Source organism: Pundamilia nyererei, unplaced genomic scaffold, assembly GCF_000239375.1.
Source record: "Pundamilia nyererei isolate P.nyererei 1_Seehausen unplaced genomic scaffold, PunNye1.0 scaffold00123, whole genome shotgun sequence".
Classification (NCBI taxonomy): domain Eukaryota; kingdom Metazoa; phylum Chordata; class Actinopteri; order Cichliformes; family Cichlidae; genus Pundamilia; species Pundamilia nyererei.
This window is the reverse complement of record NW_005187524.1, coordinates 1,578,325-1,594,642: the sequence shown is the minus strand read 5'-3', so window position 1 is coordinate 1,594,642 and position 16,318 is coordinate 1,578,325. Positions and strand designations below refer to the sequence as shown.

Here is a 16,318-nt window from a genome sequence, read left to right as displayed (position 1 = left end):
GTGTGTGTGTGTGTGTGTGTGTGTGTGTGTGTGTGTGTGTGTGTGTGTGAGAATGGTAAATGACAAATGACACACATTCAGTTTTCACTGCCCCATAGGTAGCTTGTAGTTATCTGGTCACTGTTAGAAGCCGATGCAATGATTTATAACAAGCTCCCAGCAGATGGCGATATTGGCCTTTCTAATTTTTAACTTTAAAATCACCAATTCAACCAATTTCAGCCACGTTTTGTAGATGGGTGGGAGTATGTCAAGTTCATTAAGTTAATTAAGGTGTGTGGGACAGTAAAAGCTGACTTTTCCCATCGTGTTGACTCCTTCTGTAAAGTGGAAAGCATGCTGTCTCCAGCCTTCTGCGGTGATGGTGACATTATTTTCAGGCGGACAGGAGAGAGGGGGTCGCGCAAAGCAACAGCGCACATAAATTAGCACCCACCCAATACACTCACTGACACCATCTTTTGTGAAGTCCCCATTTCAGATGACCTGACCCTAGTTATTGGCGGGGGTAGGCTGCAATGTCTTTCTCAAGCTTTTGCTTTGCATACATATTCCGTGGGTGGGAGTAAAGATGATTTTATATATTTATTTGTTTATTTATTGTTAAAGGACCCAACATTTTGTTTAAAGAAACATATATACTATGTAGTCCAGATGTCTTTATGTGGGAACACATCTGACACCCACCAAGCATTACAGCATGTCAAAAACAGGCGTTCCTGTGCTGCGTTCGCGTCCTCCTCGTAAATATTACGTCTTCTGGGTATGTACACTTCATGCGCTCCTTGTTTCAGGGGCGCCACCGTCGGGGGCGCCACTGGTGGTGGTGGTGGGTGTGTGCGTGTGTGTGGGTGGGTGGGGGTTGTCTGCCAAGACTGTCCTATGTTGATAATAATTTTAATAATTATAATTATTTTCAGTGATATCAACTTTAACTTTAATATTAGGAAATTAACTAGGCATATAATTATTTTTCTTTCATTCTTGTTTGCCATATTTTTCAAGTAACGGATATTTGACAACAGCATAAAACTGGAAATTCTGTGTTTGGTGTGCCGCCGCAATATTTTTAGTCACCTCCACATAACCACCGCAATGAAAATATTCTGGAGGCACGCCTGTCTTGTTTGTTGTTGAATACTCGAGAGACGGACTTATATATAAGCAATCTTTTTCACTTTGAGCTATTCTGCTACGTCTGTTTTGATTGTTGTTAGTGAGTTACAATTGTGAATTAAAACAACGAAGTAAACTACACCCCATAAAAACAGCAGTTATTCTGCGACATACACTGCTAATCCTGTTTAAAGGTAAAATAGCAGGGGGTGTAATGCAATCAGCATCCTAAGCCATGCTGACTTACAATTAGTGGGGTGGCATGGACCCATAAGCGCCATTTCCGATAGACATTGAAAGCGCCATCAGTTCTTTGCAGTTCTTCAAAGATGCAGCCGTTTAGTTCTCGGACGCAGGACGAGCTGATAACCTGCAGTTGGGATGTGTGTGTCTGAGCTGCATGTACCATGTGAAGAGACTAAACTAACGGATTAACCTGATATTTTCAGCCAGAAACCACAGAAGAAAAAGGGGTTTACTGAGGATTGTAGTCGCTGGAAGGAGAGAAGTTGGCGAATTCGGTACGTGGGCTACTTGTGATAACTTCACCAAATCTTAGCTAACTTAACGTTAGCTTTGGAAAGACACACTGCGTGGTTTATTTTATTGTTCGGTGGTTGCAGAGGGTAAAATAATAAAGTAATTGTCTTTGTGAAGCACGTCTCGAGCTGACAAATGTTCAGTTTCAGTAAAGACAAATGACCGAAACCGCCAGAGCGTTACAAAACATCTGCATGCCAATCTGTTCTCCGTGTATTTTATGACAGAGATGAGCTGCGGAGTTGGTTACTCATAACGCGTTTCTTATCAAGAACCTCTTCGTCTTTAACTTTACATGAATTGCAGTTTCTGTTTAATATAATTTCACAGGACCTGAGGTGGGCACGAGTTTCAGTCAGATAAGTTCTGTTTGTCTTTGACGCAAAACCCTCTCCGTTCAATGAACTTTGGTCAGCTGCTGCAGTCTGTATTTTTTTCTCATTACAGACATTTTCCACTTTACCACGCTTATCCTGTGAGAAAAACTAGTCCTCCCTCTGCAGCTGAATCACTTGCCGTTTCCTCTTTCCTCGCATCCAATTCCCACCCCTACAGAGCGCATACTTGGCCCCAACCATCCTAATTGTTTCTTCTAATGAGCGCCCCAGAGAGACACAGGGAAGTTTTAAATGGTAGTTTAATGACTCGTCCCCACCAGCTGCTGAAGAATAAGAATGGGGCAAAAATCAATCAATTACCCCTGAAGAGTTCAATCTTCTGCCTCTTTGACCTCACTTGACCTTTCAGACAATAACGAAGCAACTTTATTCCACTTAAATGTTGCCTCAGTGCGATGAACAGCACTCCCCCTTTAAGGTGGTCCAGACAGGAAACTGCCCAAGTGTGTCTTGGATCTGAGCTGGCCTCTAAATCCTTCTACCAGAGTCTCGGTATGCTGCAGCTGTGATAAGATTACCAGAGCTGCAGATCCAAGGCTGGATTCATCTATATAGAGGCCTTATTCTTTCTTTTGAGAGTCTCAGAAATCCCCATCTTTATTATTTAGCCATTCGTTGCTCATTTGATGCTGTTCTTAGCATTTTTTATATTGTCCTGAATTGCCTTAGCTCCTTTTTTCCCTCTAAATTTCAGCTTAGATTAGACTGCAAGAATTAAAAGTTGTCTTTAAACGGAGACTAACAGCATTGTGTTTACTAGAAAGGGGAGACTTGAGGTTGTCGTTGCAGTACTGACAAGCCTTCGAGAAGGCCCAATGGACCATTTGGCTTGCAAAAGAAGTGTAATGTACCTTTAAACGTGCACACTGCAGTTCTATTTGAAGACTTGTCTAATTTTACTCCTCAGTCCGGTCCTCTCCCTTCCAAACACTGCAGGACATTATGGAGGACTGCCTTCCCTCTGGTTGTCTACCGTTTATAATTTTACAGAACTTGAAGTCTTCACTTGTCATTTGCACATTAAGATGGCCGTTTCCAGCCTCGCAGGCCAGGTATGCATTCTACAGTTATAGGTCTCAGGTGGGGAAGTGAAAATCGCTCATTCTCCTTTTCCACCACATTGGGAAACAATTATTCTCCCATTAAAGGCTATTTTTGCTAAATTGTACGCAGACCATATGGGCACAACTCTGTGGGTGTTCATTGAGATGGGTCACTTATCACCTCACTTAAGCCTCACGCTCACAAATGCAACAGAGTTAAAAGTAAGAGGCTGGGGGAAGGTTAGGGCAGCGTCTTTTTGTAAAGGTTCTGGATTTGATTGAGACAAACAGCGACCATTGGGCTGTATTGTTTTCTCCGGTGAATGAAAAGCTGGTCTTAAAAGTCTTAAAGCCTGTGTGTCAGGGGGCAAACTGCAGAAATAATGTGGGAAAGGGGGCACTCACATAAAGGCTATTTTTCAAGCGGTATTTTCTACAAGGATGGACTGGGTAAGAGAGGTCGTGCTAGATAAATATGGCACCCATGCTGGAATAATAAAGAGTCTGTCTCGGTTACCTCATAGAATCCCGGGCCGTTCCAGGTCAGATTTTTATTCGTTCTGAGCGTAAACATCCGTCCTGCCTGATGATAAAGAAATAAAGAAAATCCACCCCACCGTGACTGAGTAAAGACATCCCGAGGGGAACTTGTCATATTTTCACTTTCCCGTGGCCCGTGTTTGGGTACACGTTTTGTTCACCGTGATGCAAAAGAGAAGTACTGCAAGAATTCTCTATTTATAGTTCCTCCTCCCATCAACTTGTTCTGCACCATGGGAAATTAATTTGTGTTGTTAATTGTCTCACAAAAGCCCCATTAAGGTCCCTTTTTTCATTCTGAATCCGACTTGTGCGTCATCATTTGGGAGTAGGACAACCTGTGCATGGAAGCTTTCTTTGGGGAGTGTTTTAAAAGCAGATGCAATCAAACAGTTGGCAGTATGATGTCATCTTCCTTGTATATGCCTGGAGAGACAGAGAAAGTGGCACACATACCCAAGAGGAGAAGTATTGTTTTTCTCTGATTTCCTCTGTAGACATGTTCTTCAGTCTCACTTCCACATAACATCCACGAACGAAAAAAAGCTCCAGATAGATCGCTATCAGCCCCTGGGGACTTTCCTATAACATATCAAACCAGAGATGTTGATTCAAGGTACACATTTGTCTGCGTGTTTTCAGACCGCGCTGATGACATTTCCTATTTAGTTGCACAAGTACTGCATGTTTGCCAGCATCTGTTCCCCTTAAATGTCAGTTTGTTTTGCTTAAAGAAAGGAATTTGGGTTCTTGCTGCCGATCATGCGGATCACTGTAAAGCCTGCCGTTTAGAGGAACATTTCTTCAGACCAGTTTATCAGCTGGTCTAAAGAAATGATCCATTGCAGGTTTTTCTTTTAATAACTGTCAGCCTGGCTCTTGTGGCATCTGTCTTCAATTAAGGGGCAAGTTGCAAATTCCCATATGGGAGGTTCATGCTGCGGTTAGGGCAGTCATCAGCTGTGGGAACCAAATGTTCTCCATTTGTGTGAAATGACAACTAGTTCAAGCACAGGTGGTCAGTTTGGCATGAATGTTGGGCGTGTGTTTCATGTTTTTGTTAAGACTCAAAATTTGTCCACTGTCCCTCCCTAGGAAAACAAGGATTTGCCATATGTCAGCTAATGTAGGTAAAAGTTAATGAGTTCCAATTGATGATACTGTCCAGATGTTCTAAGATTAAGTTACAGTGTCCTGTTAGGCATCTTAAAACTTACAATCCCAAGCCACTGTTCTACAGCTACAAGCAGCCTTTGATAAGACATTTTTAAGACCCAGACGTCTGCACTGTATCTAGGTTTGAGCCCATTATTCCCAGTCTAGCCTCTGATTGACAAAAGACAGATTAACATAGTTTTGGTCCGGTCATTTGGCAAGGTTAGCTCAGAGGTCATAGTGGGTGGGATTATCAGAGGATTTTATTAGTTCACTGGTCAATGGGAAAAGTTCAAAGCCTGTTTCTCAGCATCAGTACTGCGTTTTTGTATATTAACCCAGCACTTGAAAATCAATTGGCCGAGCTTAGTCAAAGGTCAAATTTATTGAGTTTTTGCAGCGTTTGATACCAGTTGTGCAAGGCAACACAATAGAACTCATATGTTGGTTGGATGTCACTTTCTTATCTCAGGAATATTAAAAATAATTCTATTAAGTATTTTTACAATGTTTTATTTAAATATTCATTTTAATCATTTTATGTTAACAATAAAAACTGGTGTTGCTTGTTAATTTCAGAATGCATTTACATCTGTACTTGCTAGCTACAGTTTTCTTACCTTTTGTTGCAGAACCTACATGGTGTAAATGAATGAGATATTTTAAAGCCATGCATTAGTCTTTATCGTGTACTGTGTGCATGCATTCTTGCATCTGTGTTTTCCTGCCATTGCAAAAGACATTGTGTAAAAGTGCTACCAGTGGTGCAACACTGCACAGGATATCTTTAGGTAATTAAGTAAACGTAAAACAAAACCTACATTTAACTTTTTAAAGGAGGATTTTTTTCTCATTACGTACTTGTCCTAGTTCATTCTGGGATTCTTAAATAATAATAAGAATTATGTGTCATAATTTTTGTTGTGGCTTTTTTTGGGGGGGTCCCAAACAGTCTTTACTTTATGCCAGCCAGTGGACCCCACAATGTGGCAGTGATCTTAATAGATCGAGCTCAGTGACTTTTCTTTTTACATTCCTGCACATCTTAATTGGTGAACCTCCTGGCAGCGGGCTCCGTTTGGCCTCGGCTGGCTTGGCTGTCAACTCTGCACAGTGGCCAGCAGATGAACTACGAACAATGCCCATCCTAATCCCTGAAGAATTCCTATTCCTCTGATCTAGCTGGACCAAGAATGTGATGCTTAAAAGGCCGGAGGCTCACCAGGAATCACAGAGAGACAAGTTCTCATGCACCGTGTTAATTTGCTGTAAGGAGACCGAGAGGCAGCGATGTGAGAAACTGGCAGCACAGTGGCTCTGGAAAGGACATGGCTCATTATTAAGAACACAGCAGCCTGGCATAAGGGATAAATGACAAATATTTACCACCATGGGAGAACCTGTAATCTCACTAGACGGTTATATTTGTAATAAAAGATTATTCTGATTTGATGTGTTCTGTTTACAAGAGGTCGACAATCAGACGAAAGGCGAGCTGTCTTATGTCCATGTTCAGTGGGTTCTTACACTATTTAGCATGAGCTCCTGATCCTCTGCATACCAAAACCTTTGCCGCCACTTTGCATTATCCAGGGGCTAACATGAGCCAACACAGCTGTAAGCAGGGAATGGAAAATTTCTGTGTTTTATTCAGTAGTAGCTCAGTAAGCTGTGTCTAGTCAAGATTGAAGAGCCACGTGACACAAGAATGACTCTGTAAAGAAACAAAGCATTTTTCACAATTACAGCTCAGTCCAGTGAATCGAATTAATATTACCCTTAATATTACGCTTTGTCTTGCTGTGAAATGCCTCTATTCTCTTTTGACCCTTCACATTTTCTCTTGTGTGCACCAGAGGCCCACGTGCCATGCCAGAGGGGACCCATTCTGCTCTCTACCAGGGCCCAATGGGGGAAGGTAAATATATATATTTTATATGACCTAAGCGCTGGTGATTGCTGTCTATAAAGTGACTAGTTTCATGATATAGGGTTTTAATATGTTGGTTTATTCCTGCTGGTATATCTGGTTACCCAGGACACTGCTAACATAACACAGCAGTACAGCTGAGGTGAATGTAAAATGCTGGAAATAGAAGAATAGAGGAAATGTAGAGGCTTTGAGAGGCACAGCTGAGAGAGCAATGAACTCTCCTCCTACACTCCTGGCTGGTAGAGAGCCTCTTTGTGTGGATGTGGATCTTGGCCAACCCCCTTCATACAGCTGAAACCCCTGAACACTTGCACATCAAACCTGAATGTGTCTCAGGCAGCCAAGATGGGTAGTCTAGCCAGTAGTGCTGACCTTATATACTGGGGACCACTCAAATTACATATTATTTTAGTGTTCATTATCTTTAGTCACAGAGCCACAACATAGACAGGGCCTCTTTGTATCTGCCTGCTCTGTCCTTCAGTCCTCCACCACCCCCACACCTCTCTTCTCTCCTCTACTGAACACATTTGGTGCTGGATTTTCACTGTTGCTGAAGACTACCAATGCATAAATGGTGGCCTTTCCCCCCCCACGCCTATTCCACTGATTCAGCTTTGGCGAGAAGGAGACATGTGCCGCCCTCCATGAATTATGTGTCTGTTTCCTCAAAATGTCACTCTGCACCAAGTAAATGTCCTCACATTTTTTGTTTTTTTTTTATAGCCCATGTGACTTGTACATAATCATCCTGGCAGTAAAGCCCACTTGCGGTTAAATCCTTTTCAGCTGGAGTTAAAGTGTGACTGACCTGCCCCCCTGCTGTGTGGATGGATGGATGGTGATTAAGGGGCAGGGCAGCTGGTAATGTGCTTGCTGTGGAAGGTGATGATTGGATGTGGTTAACAGGCTGGAGGAATGCATGTGGTGAAAGGAAGACCGGTCTCTTCAAGGTAAACAATAAAAAGGCTGTGGTTACAGTCCAGCTCTGGTGTCTCTAAAAGGTCAGAGGATTTTGAAGTGAAAAGAGGGCGTTTTTATTGCCACTTGCAGGTTTTGGATAGGGGCCATGCACATAATAATGATCAACCAAGGTGCTTTTTTTTTTCTCCCCCAGACAAATTTAAGGATGTAGGGTAACTTATATGTACCCCTAATCATTTTAGTCAAAATGTACCTTTCATTACTGCGTTAGAATGTGAAACTGCACAGTTGCAACCCCTGTAGCCCGAGGACAGGTGTAATCCATATATTCTGACATTTCAAAAAAAGAAAAATATGTGTCTAATCTGTGACAAGGTTCATCCAGGCATTAACAGGCCTGAGGCTGCATGAAATGACTCTCTCAAAGATAAGGGTTCCCCGTGACCTACTTAACCCCAAGCAGGAATGTAGCTGTGTGTGCAGAATGTACAGCTTTAAAGGGGTTCTAGGGGGACGGATGGATCATCTCCATTCACTGCAGCTTTTCCAGACCAGTGGGCATAGGGTTGTGGACATAGATGATGGCTACATCTCTGAGTGGGCTTGTAAATGGAGCTCCTGGACTGGAACTCTTTCTCTACCTAATTGTCTGTAGCGGAAATCACATGGAGTCTCAGGTGAGCCTGCCACAACTCTGTTCTGCATCGATTTGAACTCAGACTGAAATCCCAGACAGCTCCTCGTCCTGTATGTCAGCACAAATGTTGCATATATCTGTGCAAATCAATTATATACAATGCAAACTAATTTATAGAGAATTGCTTTTGTTTTTTTGCTCCTTACAAGACTTTCTTTCAGAATAAATTATTTTACATCCTCTCACATTGGCACCCCTTCTATAGAGCTCTTTCAGTGGATTACCCACATCAGCTAAAGGTTCTCAGCAGTGCTTGTTCCAGTTAGATGGCCTCTATGAATCTCATTTGAATCTATAAAACCCTCCATCAACTTCCTTTCCGCACTTTACAGTCAGTTGACAATCTAAAAGCCATTTTATATATAATATTCTAATCACCCTGCAGACATCAAGCTATGCTGTGATGTTATTGTAAAAGACTTTATGTAATAAATGTAGTGAAGGACTTTTTAAAAAACTCTTAGCATGAGAAAACCTTTGCTCGTGTCGTATTTAGTGATTCAATTCAATTCAATTCAATTTTATTTATATAGCGCCAAATCACAACATAAGTCGCCTCAAGGCGCTTCATAGATACAGATAAAAAAACCCCACCATTCTTTTGCCCCCTTTTGGGCAGGACTTTGGCAACAGTGGGAAGGAAAAACTCCCTTTTAACAGGAAGAAACCTCCGGCAGAACCAGGCTCAGGGAGGGGCGGCCATCTGCTGCGACCGGTTGGGGTGAGAGAAGGAAGACAGGATAAAAGACATGCTGTGGAAGAGAGACAGAGGTTAATAACAGATATGATTTAATGCAGAGAGGTCTGTTAATACATAGTGAGTGAGAAAGGTGACTGGAAAGGAAAAATCTACACAAAGACAGAGAACTTGGTGTCGTAACAAGATTCTTTATTTGAGTGCAAAGTAACACAACTTTACTGGGGCCTAAATGAAAAAACACCACCACACCCTTTATAACACTGCATGTGATAAACTGCTTCATGTGCAGTAAACGAACGGTTCCCCTCTGACCTCTCCTCTCCACGCCGCACACAGCTGTGCCGACACAAGCCCGCGTGGACTCGGCAGCTGGGCGCTAACAGGACACCAGTTTGGCTGTAGATTGTCAAACTGGTGGTAAAGTTTACAATGGGCTCACACCTCAGGGGCCCAGAAGTGTGTGTTGTCCAGAGGAAATGATTTGAGTGGATCCAGAGCTTGGTGTGTGTGTGTGTGTGTGTGTGTGTCTCTGAAGAGGTCTTGGAGGTGGGGGGGCTTGTTGATGGAGGAGTTTAAGTGGATCATCTCATGCCTATGCACTGAGGTCAGCTGGCACGGCTGGATCCTTTAAGAGCCTGCGTCGAGCACAGAGGAGTTTGAGAAGATTGTTTTGTTTTTCTGACAGGTTTTGTCCTTTTCACTCTTTAAGACATCTCCAGTGCTGAAATGTCAATTTAATTCTGATAAAGTCAAAATAATACAGATGTATCTTAATGTTTCATGTTACAGACAGTAAATGGGAGACTTTTAGTTTCACTTTTGAACACCAGAATTCCCCCTAAAACTCCTCAGTACAACAGTTTGACCTTGGCTGCCAGTGAGGAATGCAGGTTCAGCTTGTGTATGTGTATTCGGCCTATGTTGTTCACTGCGGGTTATTTACCGACCTTCAGGCTAATTATTAACGCAACATTAAAAGTTCCGTGTGAGGCAGTGTTAATCAAATCATGTGAAGGACTGCTTACAGCAGGAAACCTTTGACGTGACCTTTTTTATTTTTTCTGTCAGGGAATACGAAATCAAACCAGGCCATTGGTTTCAGTGTCTAATCACCTCTGTTCTGACTCATGCTGTTTGATAATGGTCTGTGAAGACTCCAGGCCTAATCCTCTGAGGCACCCTCACATCCTCCTGTGGGGCAGCCATTCACCGGGGCCAGGTGGGGAGGAGTTTTTCCCAAGGAAATCGGTGTAAGACTCCCTCCCCGTCTCCCAGCTGCCACTGGGGGAAGGACTTCATTGCCAGAGGTTGTGAAGGGGTGTTGGACGAGGAAGCTCGGAGTGGATCTTGAGTGGCGGAAGGGTTTTATTGAGATGTAGGGAGAAGCAAGTGTTCCTCTTATCTCCTGAGTGAAACATGGCCACACACACTGTTCTCGTGGCTCTGAAGAATCAGTTAGCAGATTAGCAGTAGCCTAGAGCTGAGGCCTCCGCTATGGAAAAAGGATTTGTAGTTGGTGAGGCAACCTGTTTTTAACTAGGGGTTTTTACCAGGATACAATGCCATGGTAATTTAGACTATAAACCTAACCTGGTCTGAAGGAGATTACGGTGTGTTTTGTCAGCTTCTGTCCTTTGTTTAAGCTTTGTTCTTGTGCAGGCTTTAGTCTTGCTTTTAGACATTAATATTGATGTGTTTAGCTTTGATTTTTAGGTAGATTATCGCTTGATGGCAACTTTGTTTTTCTGTTTTTGTTGCACAGCAACAAGAAAGAAGGAGTTGATGTAAAATCAAGTATGCTAATCTTCACTTCCTCTGCATATCCTACATACATTTTAGTGCCTCTCACAAGCACTAAGTATTAAAGGCCTCTTTAAGCAATATCAATCTGCAATAATCTAATAATAATAATCTAATGATAGTTAAAGTAAAACAGACTCGTTGCTGCTACAGTACATGGACCAGTTGTGCTCATGGGTGCAGTTTCCTGCTTTATTCACACTTCAGACAAGTTGAAACTTATATAGACTGTGTACAATGAAATTGGCTGCTTCTGATATGACTGAGTTACAAACTTGTTTTCTTTTCTTTTAGTTAAGAATTAAGTAATAATACCTAAATCTCTAAAGCAATAAGAACATTGATTAGGGTGAGTGCAGCCAGATTATGGAAAAAAAGCTTTGTTTTCTTTATGGTATATACGTGAATACAAACTGCTAATTGTGTTCTTTGCTTGATAGTGAATTCATTAATGAGCCCATTAGGAACTCTGCTTTTCCTAGCATGTTATAACTTGGCAAATGAAAGTGATAATAAAAACATAGTTACTGCATTGCTTTAAACCGCCAGGTTCTTTATAAATGACTAAAACAAACCCTTTATTCAACACTTACTTGTGTCTCAGGTTACTATCACTTAATTGTCCTAAGTTGTCAGATGTAATGTTAACAACTGCGAGACAGAGGCTGGTACCAGAGAAACAGAGTTATTCACAGGACGGCAGCTTTATCACCATCACTCATCCGGTTCCTGATAAGGCTGTAGAAATAGCACAAGGTGACTTTAGAGATGATTCATTGTCTGCTGTGTTCAATTTATTGTCATTTAATACATGAGTCATTATGAATCAGGCAGGAGCGTCCAAGCAAAGTTTGGTAATGGAGCAGGCAGGGACTCGCTTTTTCTTTTGGATGGTTATCCACAGTGCTTTTCTAATCCCAGTAAAGGTACTCATGCAAATGACAGTGTCCACAGAAAGGAAACATTTAGAGGAGCTGAGGTGTTTCATAGTGGTCCGTGTGTGTAGTATTTTATCAATTTTCAAATGGTAAAAGAAAGATGCTTTTCTAATGCTAAGTGCTTCTTTTTGCTTTCAAATAAGCATTTGCATGTGGAAAACAGGCTGTGTTCCTGTTTCTTTTCTCCTGATTTGCTTAGAAAACAAAAGGCCACAAGTCAGAGTGGGTAGCGCAGGAGGGACTTTAGCGCAAACTCTTTATTTTCAGGGACACATTAACAACGTTAGCTACACTTGGGGGATTCTTTTAACTTCAGCTAAAGTAGTCATACAGGTGTGTCTCTTTGGGAGACATCTATTCTTTAAACACAAGACGCGTCCTCATTTGTCATACTGAAAGTGTCGTCATAGGAGTTGTAGGGACTGAAGAGGAGATAGGAAATGTTGATTTATTGAAAAATTGGACTTTGCTCTGTGGCTCTTACTGGCTTCAACATGTCTATACGGTAAGCATTCAAATATTTGAATTTTTTAAAAAGTGTCTTGAATTTGGCTGTGTAAGCATTTGTCAAACACAATTAAACTAGGTTACAAATAATTGTAGACTTCTTGCTGCTTGTAATACGCTTGTAATATTTTCCATGGTGCAGTTTGTAACCTGCTCTGTAATCTTCTTCAGACTTTGGTTTCCTCATATTTCAAGTCAAGCAGACGTTGCATTGTGCAATGCAACCTTTACAAAGAGTTTGGTTCTTCCTGTGTTGTTGAGTCCAGACAGATTAGATATGCCGGGTATATGGACAGAGGGTAGTTTTAGGTGTCCCAGAAATAAAAACCAGAGCCTCTCTGGGCTAGAATTTGCATGGGTATCATGCTGGTTTGCATGAACTGATGGATAAATGTGAGTCTCATCATCACTGGGTTGTGTAACTATTAACTTACGTCATTGTGCCATGCATGCTGTGGCTTATGTTAACAGAGAAGGTGATAATATTTACATGGGGAAAAAAATGTACTGAGATATGCCCGATCATGTCTGCAGAGCTCATTGCGAGAGCATCATACCAACAGTAACATCTGTACTTTGTATGTGTCTTTGACAGAGACTGGTAAATGTTTTATACAAGTGTGTATATATGGAGGAAGTCATTGTTCCCTATACAGTAGCAGCTTCTGACAGATGAAGCTTGAGACTGAGGCGATCTTGTCTACGACAGCCTTTTAGAAAGTTAATAACCAGGTGCAGAGGTTTTCATTTCAGTGTTTCCCTTCAACCCTCACATCATCCTATTAGGGACTGCATGTCACTCATATCATCCTAATGTCAGAGGCAGATGAGTTTATGAACTGTGCATTTGTTAACTGTCTGATAAGCTTGGGCTGAAATGGAAACAGACTTCTTTAGTTGTAGACTGATTAGACACAGAGCGCCTCTGTAAGCGAATGCTGTCTCTTTTCAGTAATGGCGAGACTGAAAATATACCATTAAGTTTGAGGAAGGATTGTCTTCAAATGTCTCATTATTTGAGCTGCAGCTTTTTAAGTTTAAGGAATACCTCCCTTGTTACAGATTGTATTAAGACACAGTTGAACTGCATTCAATTGTCCACTGCAGAGGATTCAAAGAGGCAGAGGGAAAAAGGGAAGTCATGCTTGTAGCATTAAAACACCTTTGTCTGTAAACGTTAACCTCAGCTTAACAGGCAAGAAGCTGGAATTTAAAGAATTACAATGAGGGGTTAGCTTTTTTCCATTTTAGGCTACAAGAGTCTGACCTATTTTAATCCATTAAGAATTGCACAGTCTCGACTCTTTGGCTTGTTGAGGTTAAGAGACTTTTTGAAATGTTGTCCAAATACTACACTATCTCAAACTCTAGCCTTGACTTGGTTAATGTTTATCTCAGTAAGGCACCAGCTGCATTGATGCTCAGCTGAAACAAAGGAGAGTGTTGTGCTGTAGCTGAGGTAGAACACTTTGTGAAACTGTGGCGTGTGAATGGCAAAATTACACTTGTGGCTTGGCTGCAATAATTTTTTTCTGGACCATACACTTAAGCTCCCTTATACTTAACATTCCCCACCAGCATTCTGTATAATCTGTGGTTTAACAGGTCTGTCCACTGAGTTGTTTAAAATGAAGAGACAGGAAATGAAGACTGTAAATGAATGCAGATATGCTAATTATACATTATAGGTAGACAGGGTGTCAAGTTTGTAATGTGTGGCTAAAAAGGAAAATTGATCTCGGCTTGCATGCATCACCGATGTTAAAAATGGATGCAACCCTTTGATCTGCTCCTTATTTACACACTCTGTGACACTTTCCACTTTAATATACAGTATATTATTACCTCTGTCAATGAAATTGGTTCTGGCTTTCTTAACAGGATCGCTGAAATGGTTATGAATGTATTCTCATGAAGGTTTTATCAGAAATGGAACTTGGCCCACCTTGGAGATCCACATCCACTGACACTTCCTCCCTGATGTTTAAAACTTGCACTTAAAAATCGAGCTGGTACGCAAAAATATTCGAAAGTGTAAATGTCATGCTTGTCTACCTTAGCTAGTTAACCGTTTTTTAGAAAGCATCTATTTAAACTAGTGCTCGCAGCCTCTGCTGTGGTGGTTTCTATTTAATGATTTTTCCCTGCAGGTGTTGCCAAAACATCACTGACATTTGGGCCTGAACCAAATACTCATCTAAAACACTGCACAGTATGGATGCTTTGATCTGTTTGCAGTACATGTGTAATGTTGTTTCTTTAATTGAAATCTTGTGTATTTATTCTTTAAAAGGCTTAATTTAAATGGCAGACACTTGTAAAGCGCTCCACATCTGACAACAGAGTGCCACAGTAATGGGAACGGCTTTGCCACTGTGGCTACGGATCCCTCAGAGATTAGTAATAAATATTTGCACATGCTGAAGAGACTGTGGCACCAAGCAAGACCAGACACTCTCCTTTTGCACTGTCTGCATGATGGTTTTTCTTATTACTTAGGATATATGGAGGGAGAGATGATGTAAATGGAAATGTTACAGAGGATGCACACTACACTGGCTTGGCTTTTGTCATCTTTGTGACAGGCTGACTGGAAACATTTTGCACTGAGTCACACAGGAGTACACATCGGGCTTATCTTTGATCAGCAGGTCATTTACATTCCTCTGCTCAGCCTCTTTCAGCATTGGTGGTGTTTGGTCCTCCTGTTTTAACCTAAAACATGTGGTAAGTTGTATCACCTACTGATAGTTCCTGCTTGTACAATCTCTGAAGTGGTCAATCAAAGCTGAGCTCCTTCTGATCTCAAGTGTGCACGCTCCAATCTGCAGATAAATCCAGAGTATTCTTACAATGCCGCTGTTTACCTTATAATGCAGTTTACTCATGCATGTTTTGTTTTGTCACTGTGGTTGTGCAAAAGAGTTGGGTTTTAGCCTATCTTTAGTTCACATTGTGTTGTTCCTCTTCCTCTTAACTTGGCAGTGTTTGCAGCCTGCTACAGAGAAGCTTTATTATAGAGGGATATTGGGTGGGAGGAAGAAATGGAAAGAGGAAGGGAGTTTCACATGCCTCACAGAGCAAGGCTCAAAACCAAAAGTACCGACAGAAGCAGCAAAGGAAGCAGATGCCTAATTCATAGCAGTGTATTGAGTGTAATAGCTCACCACTACACTCCCCTTACACCATCAACCCTGTGATTTGTCACAGAGCGTAAACAGAGCTTTCTCTAGCGGTCACCTCGTGCTTGCCAGCCCATCTGTTTCTCCCAGTGAGGTTTTGCATGGGAACGGTGTCAGTGGGAAGGCTTGGTGCAGATTGTAGATGTAGTATGAACAACATGAGCTCACTACTGAGTCATGGAAAGTTTCAAGATGCAAAAGAGGCGCGTCTGTGTGTGTGTGTCTGAATAAACCAAAGGTGGCTTGACTTTTCAAGTGAAACCCATCCAGTGCACATCACTTCATAAATCACTAACTTTATGTTCTTCCCATGCTCTGAGATGAAACGTTTGACTTGCTTAATGTTATTTCTTAAACAGTTTCATGTTCTGTGCTGGGAAATAAGTGAAGTCAGGAAAGGTGAATCAGCATGGTTGCAACATATTTTTGTTTCTAAAACCTTGGGATTATCTTGCATCTGTTGTTGCACATCTACTGATGGAGATATGCAAGTTGAAGCTTGTCATCACTCATGTAGAACAGAAAGAAATTTTCAAGCTCGTGACATAAGTGGCTTTTTTTGGGGTGGGTTGTATCGGCACCATATTATGCTCTCCATCCACACGCAGTATGACCTAAGACATTAATTATCACTTGATGATTTGCTCAATGTTGGTTCGTGCCTCCGTAGATTTCCGTTTATTAGTCTGGAGTTGAACTGCTTGACAAAGCTGTGTTTCTTTAGCTTGGCAAACTGTTTTGACCTCTTTACTCTCTAAATATTTAAGGAAATGGAGCTCTCTGCACAGTGGCCATTCTCACCCTGCTATGATTTCATATGTTTAGGAAACGTTTGTGAGGAAAAT

At 41.6% G+C, this 16,318-nt stretch overlaps 1 protein-coding gene across 4 annotated transcripts in view; it reads left to right on the top strand.

Moving 5' to 3' along the window:
* Positions 1-1,372: 1,372 nt before the first annotated feature.
* Positions 1,373-16,318, top strand: part of LOC102209959 (pleckstrin homology domain-containing family G member 3-like) — a 30,175-nt gene continuing 15,229 nt past the window's right edge. The window contains exons 1-2 of one of the 4 annotated variants that reach the window (XM_005742790.1): positions 1,373-1,637; positions 6,649-6,710. In XM_005742790.1, the coding sequence (XP_005742847.1) occupies positions 6,662-6,710 (49 nt within the window). In that variant the 5' untranslated portion in view covers positions 1,373-1,637; positions 6,649-6,661. Of the gene's footprint in view, positions 1,638-6,648; positions 6,711-12,192; positions 12,290-16,318 lie in introns of those variants that run through there. The other 3 variants (XM_005742793.1, XM_005742791.1, XM_005742792.1) reach the window with 3 other exon arrangements.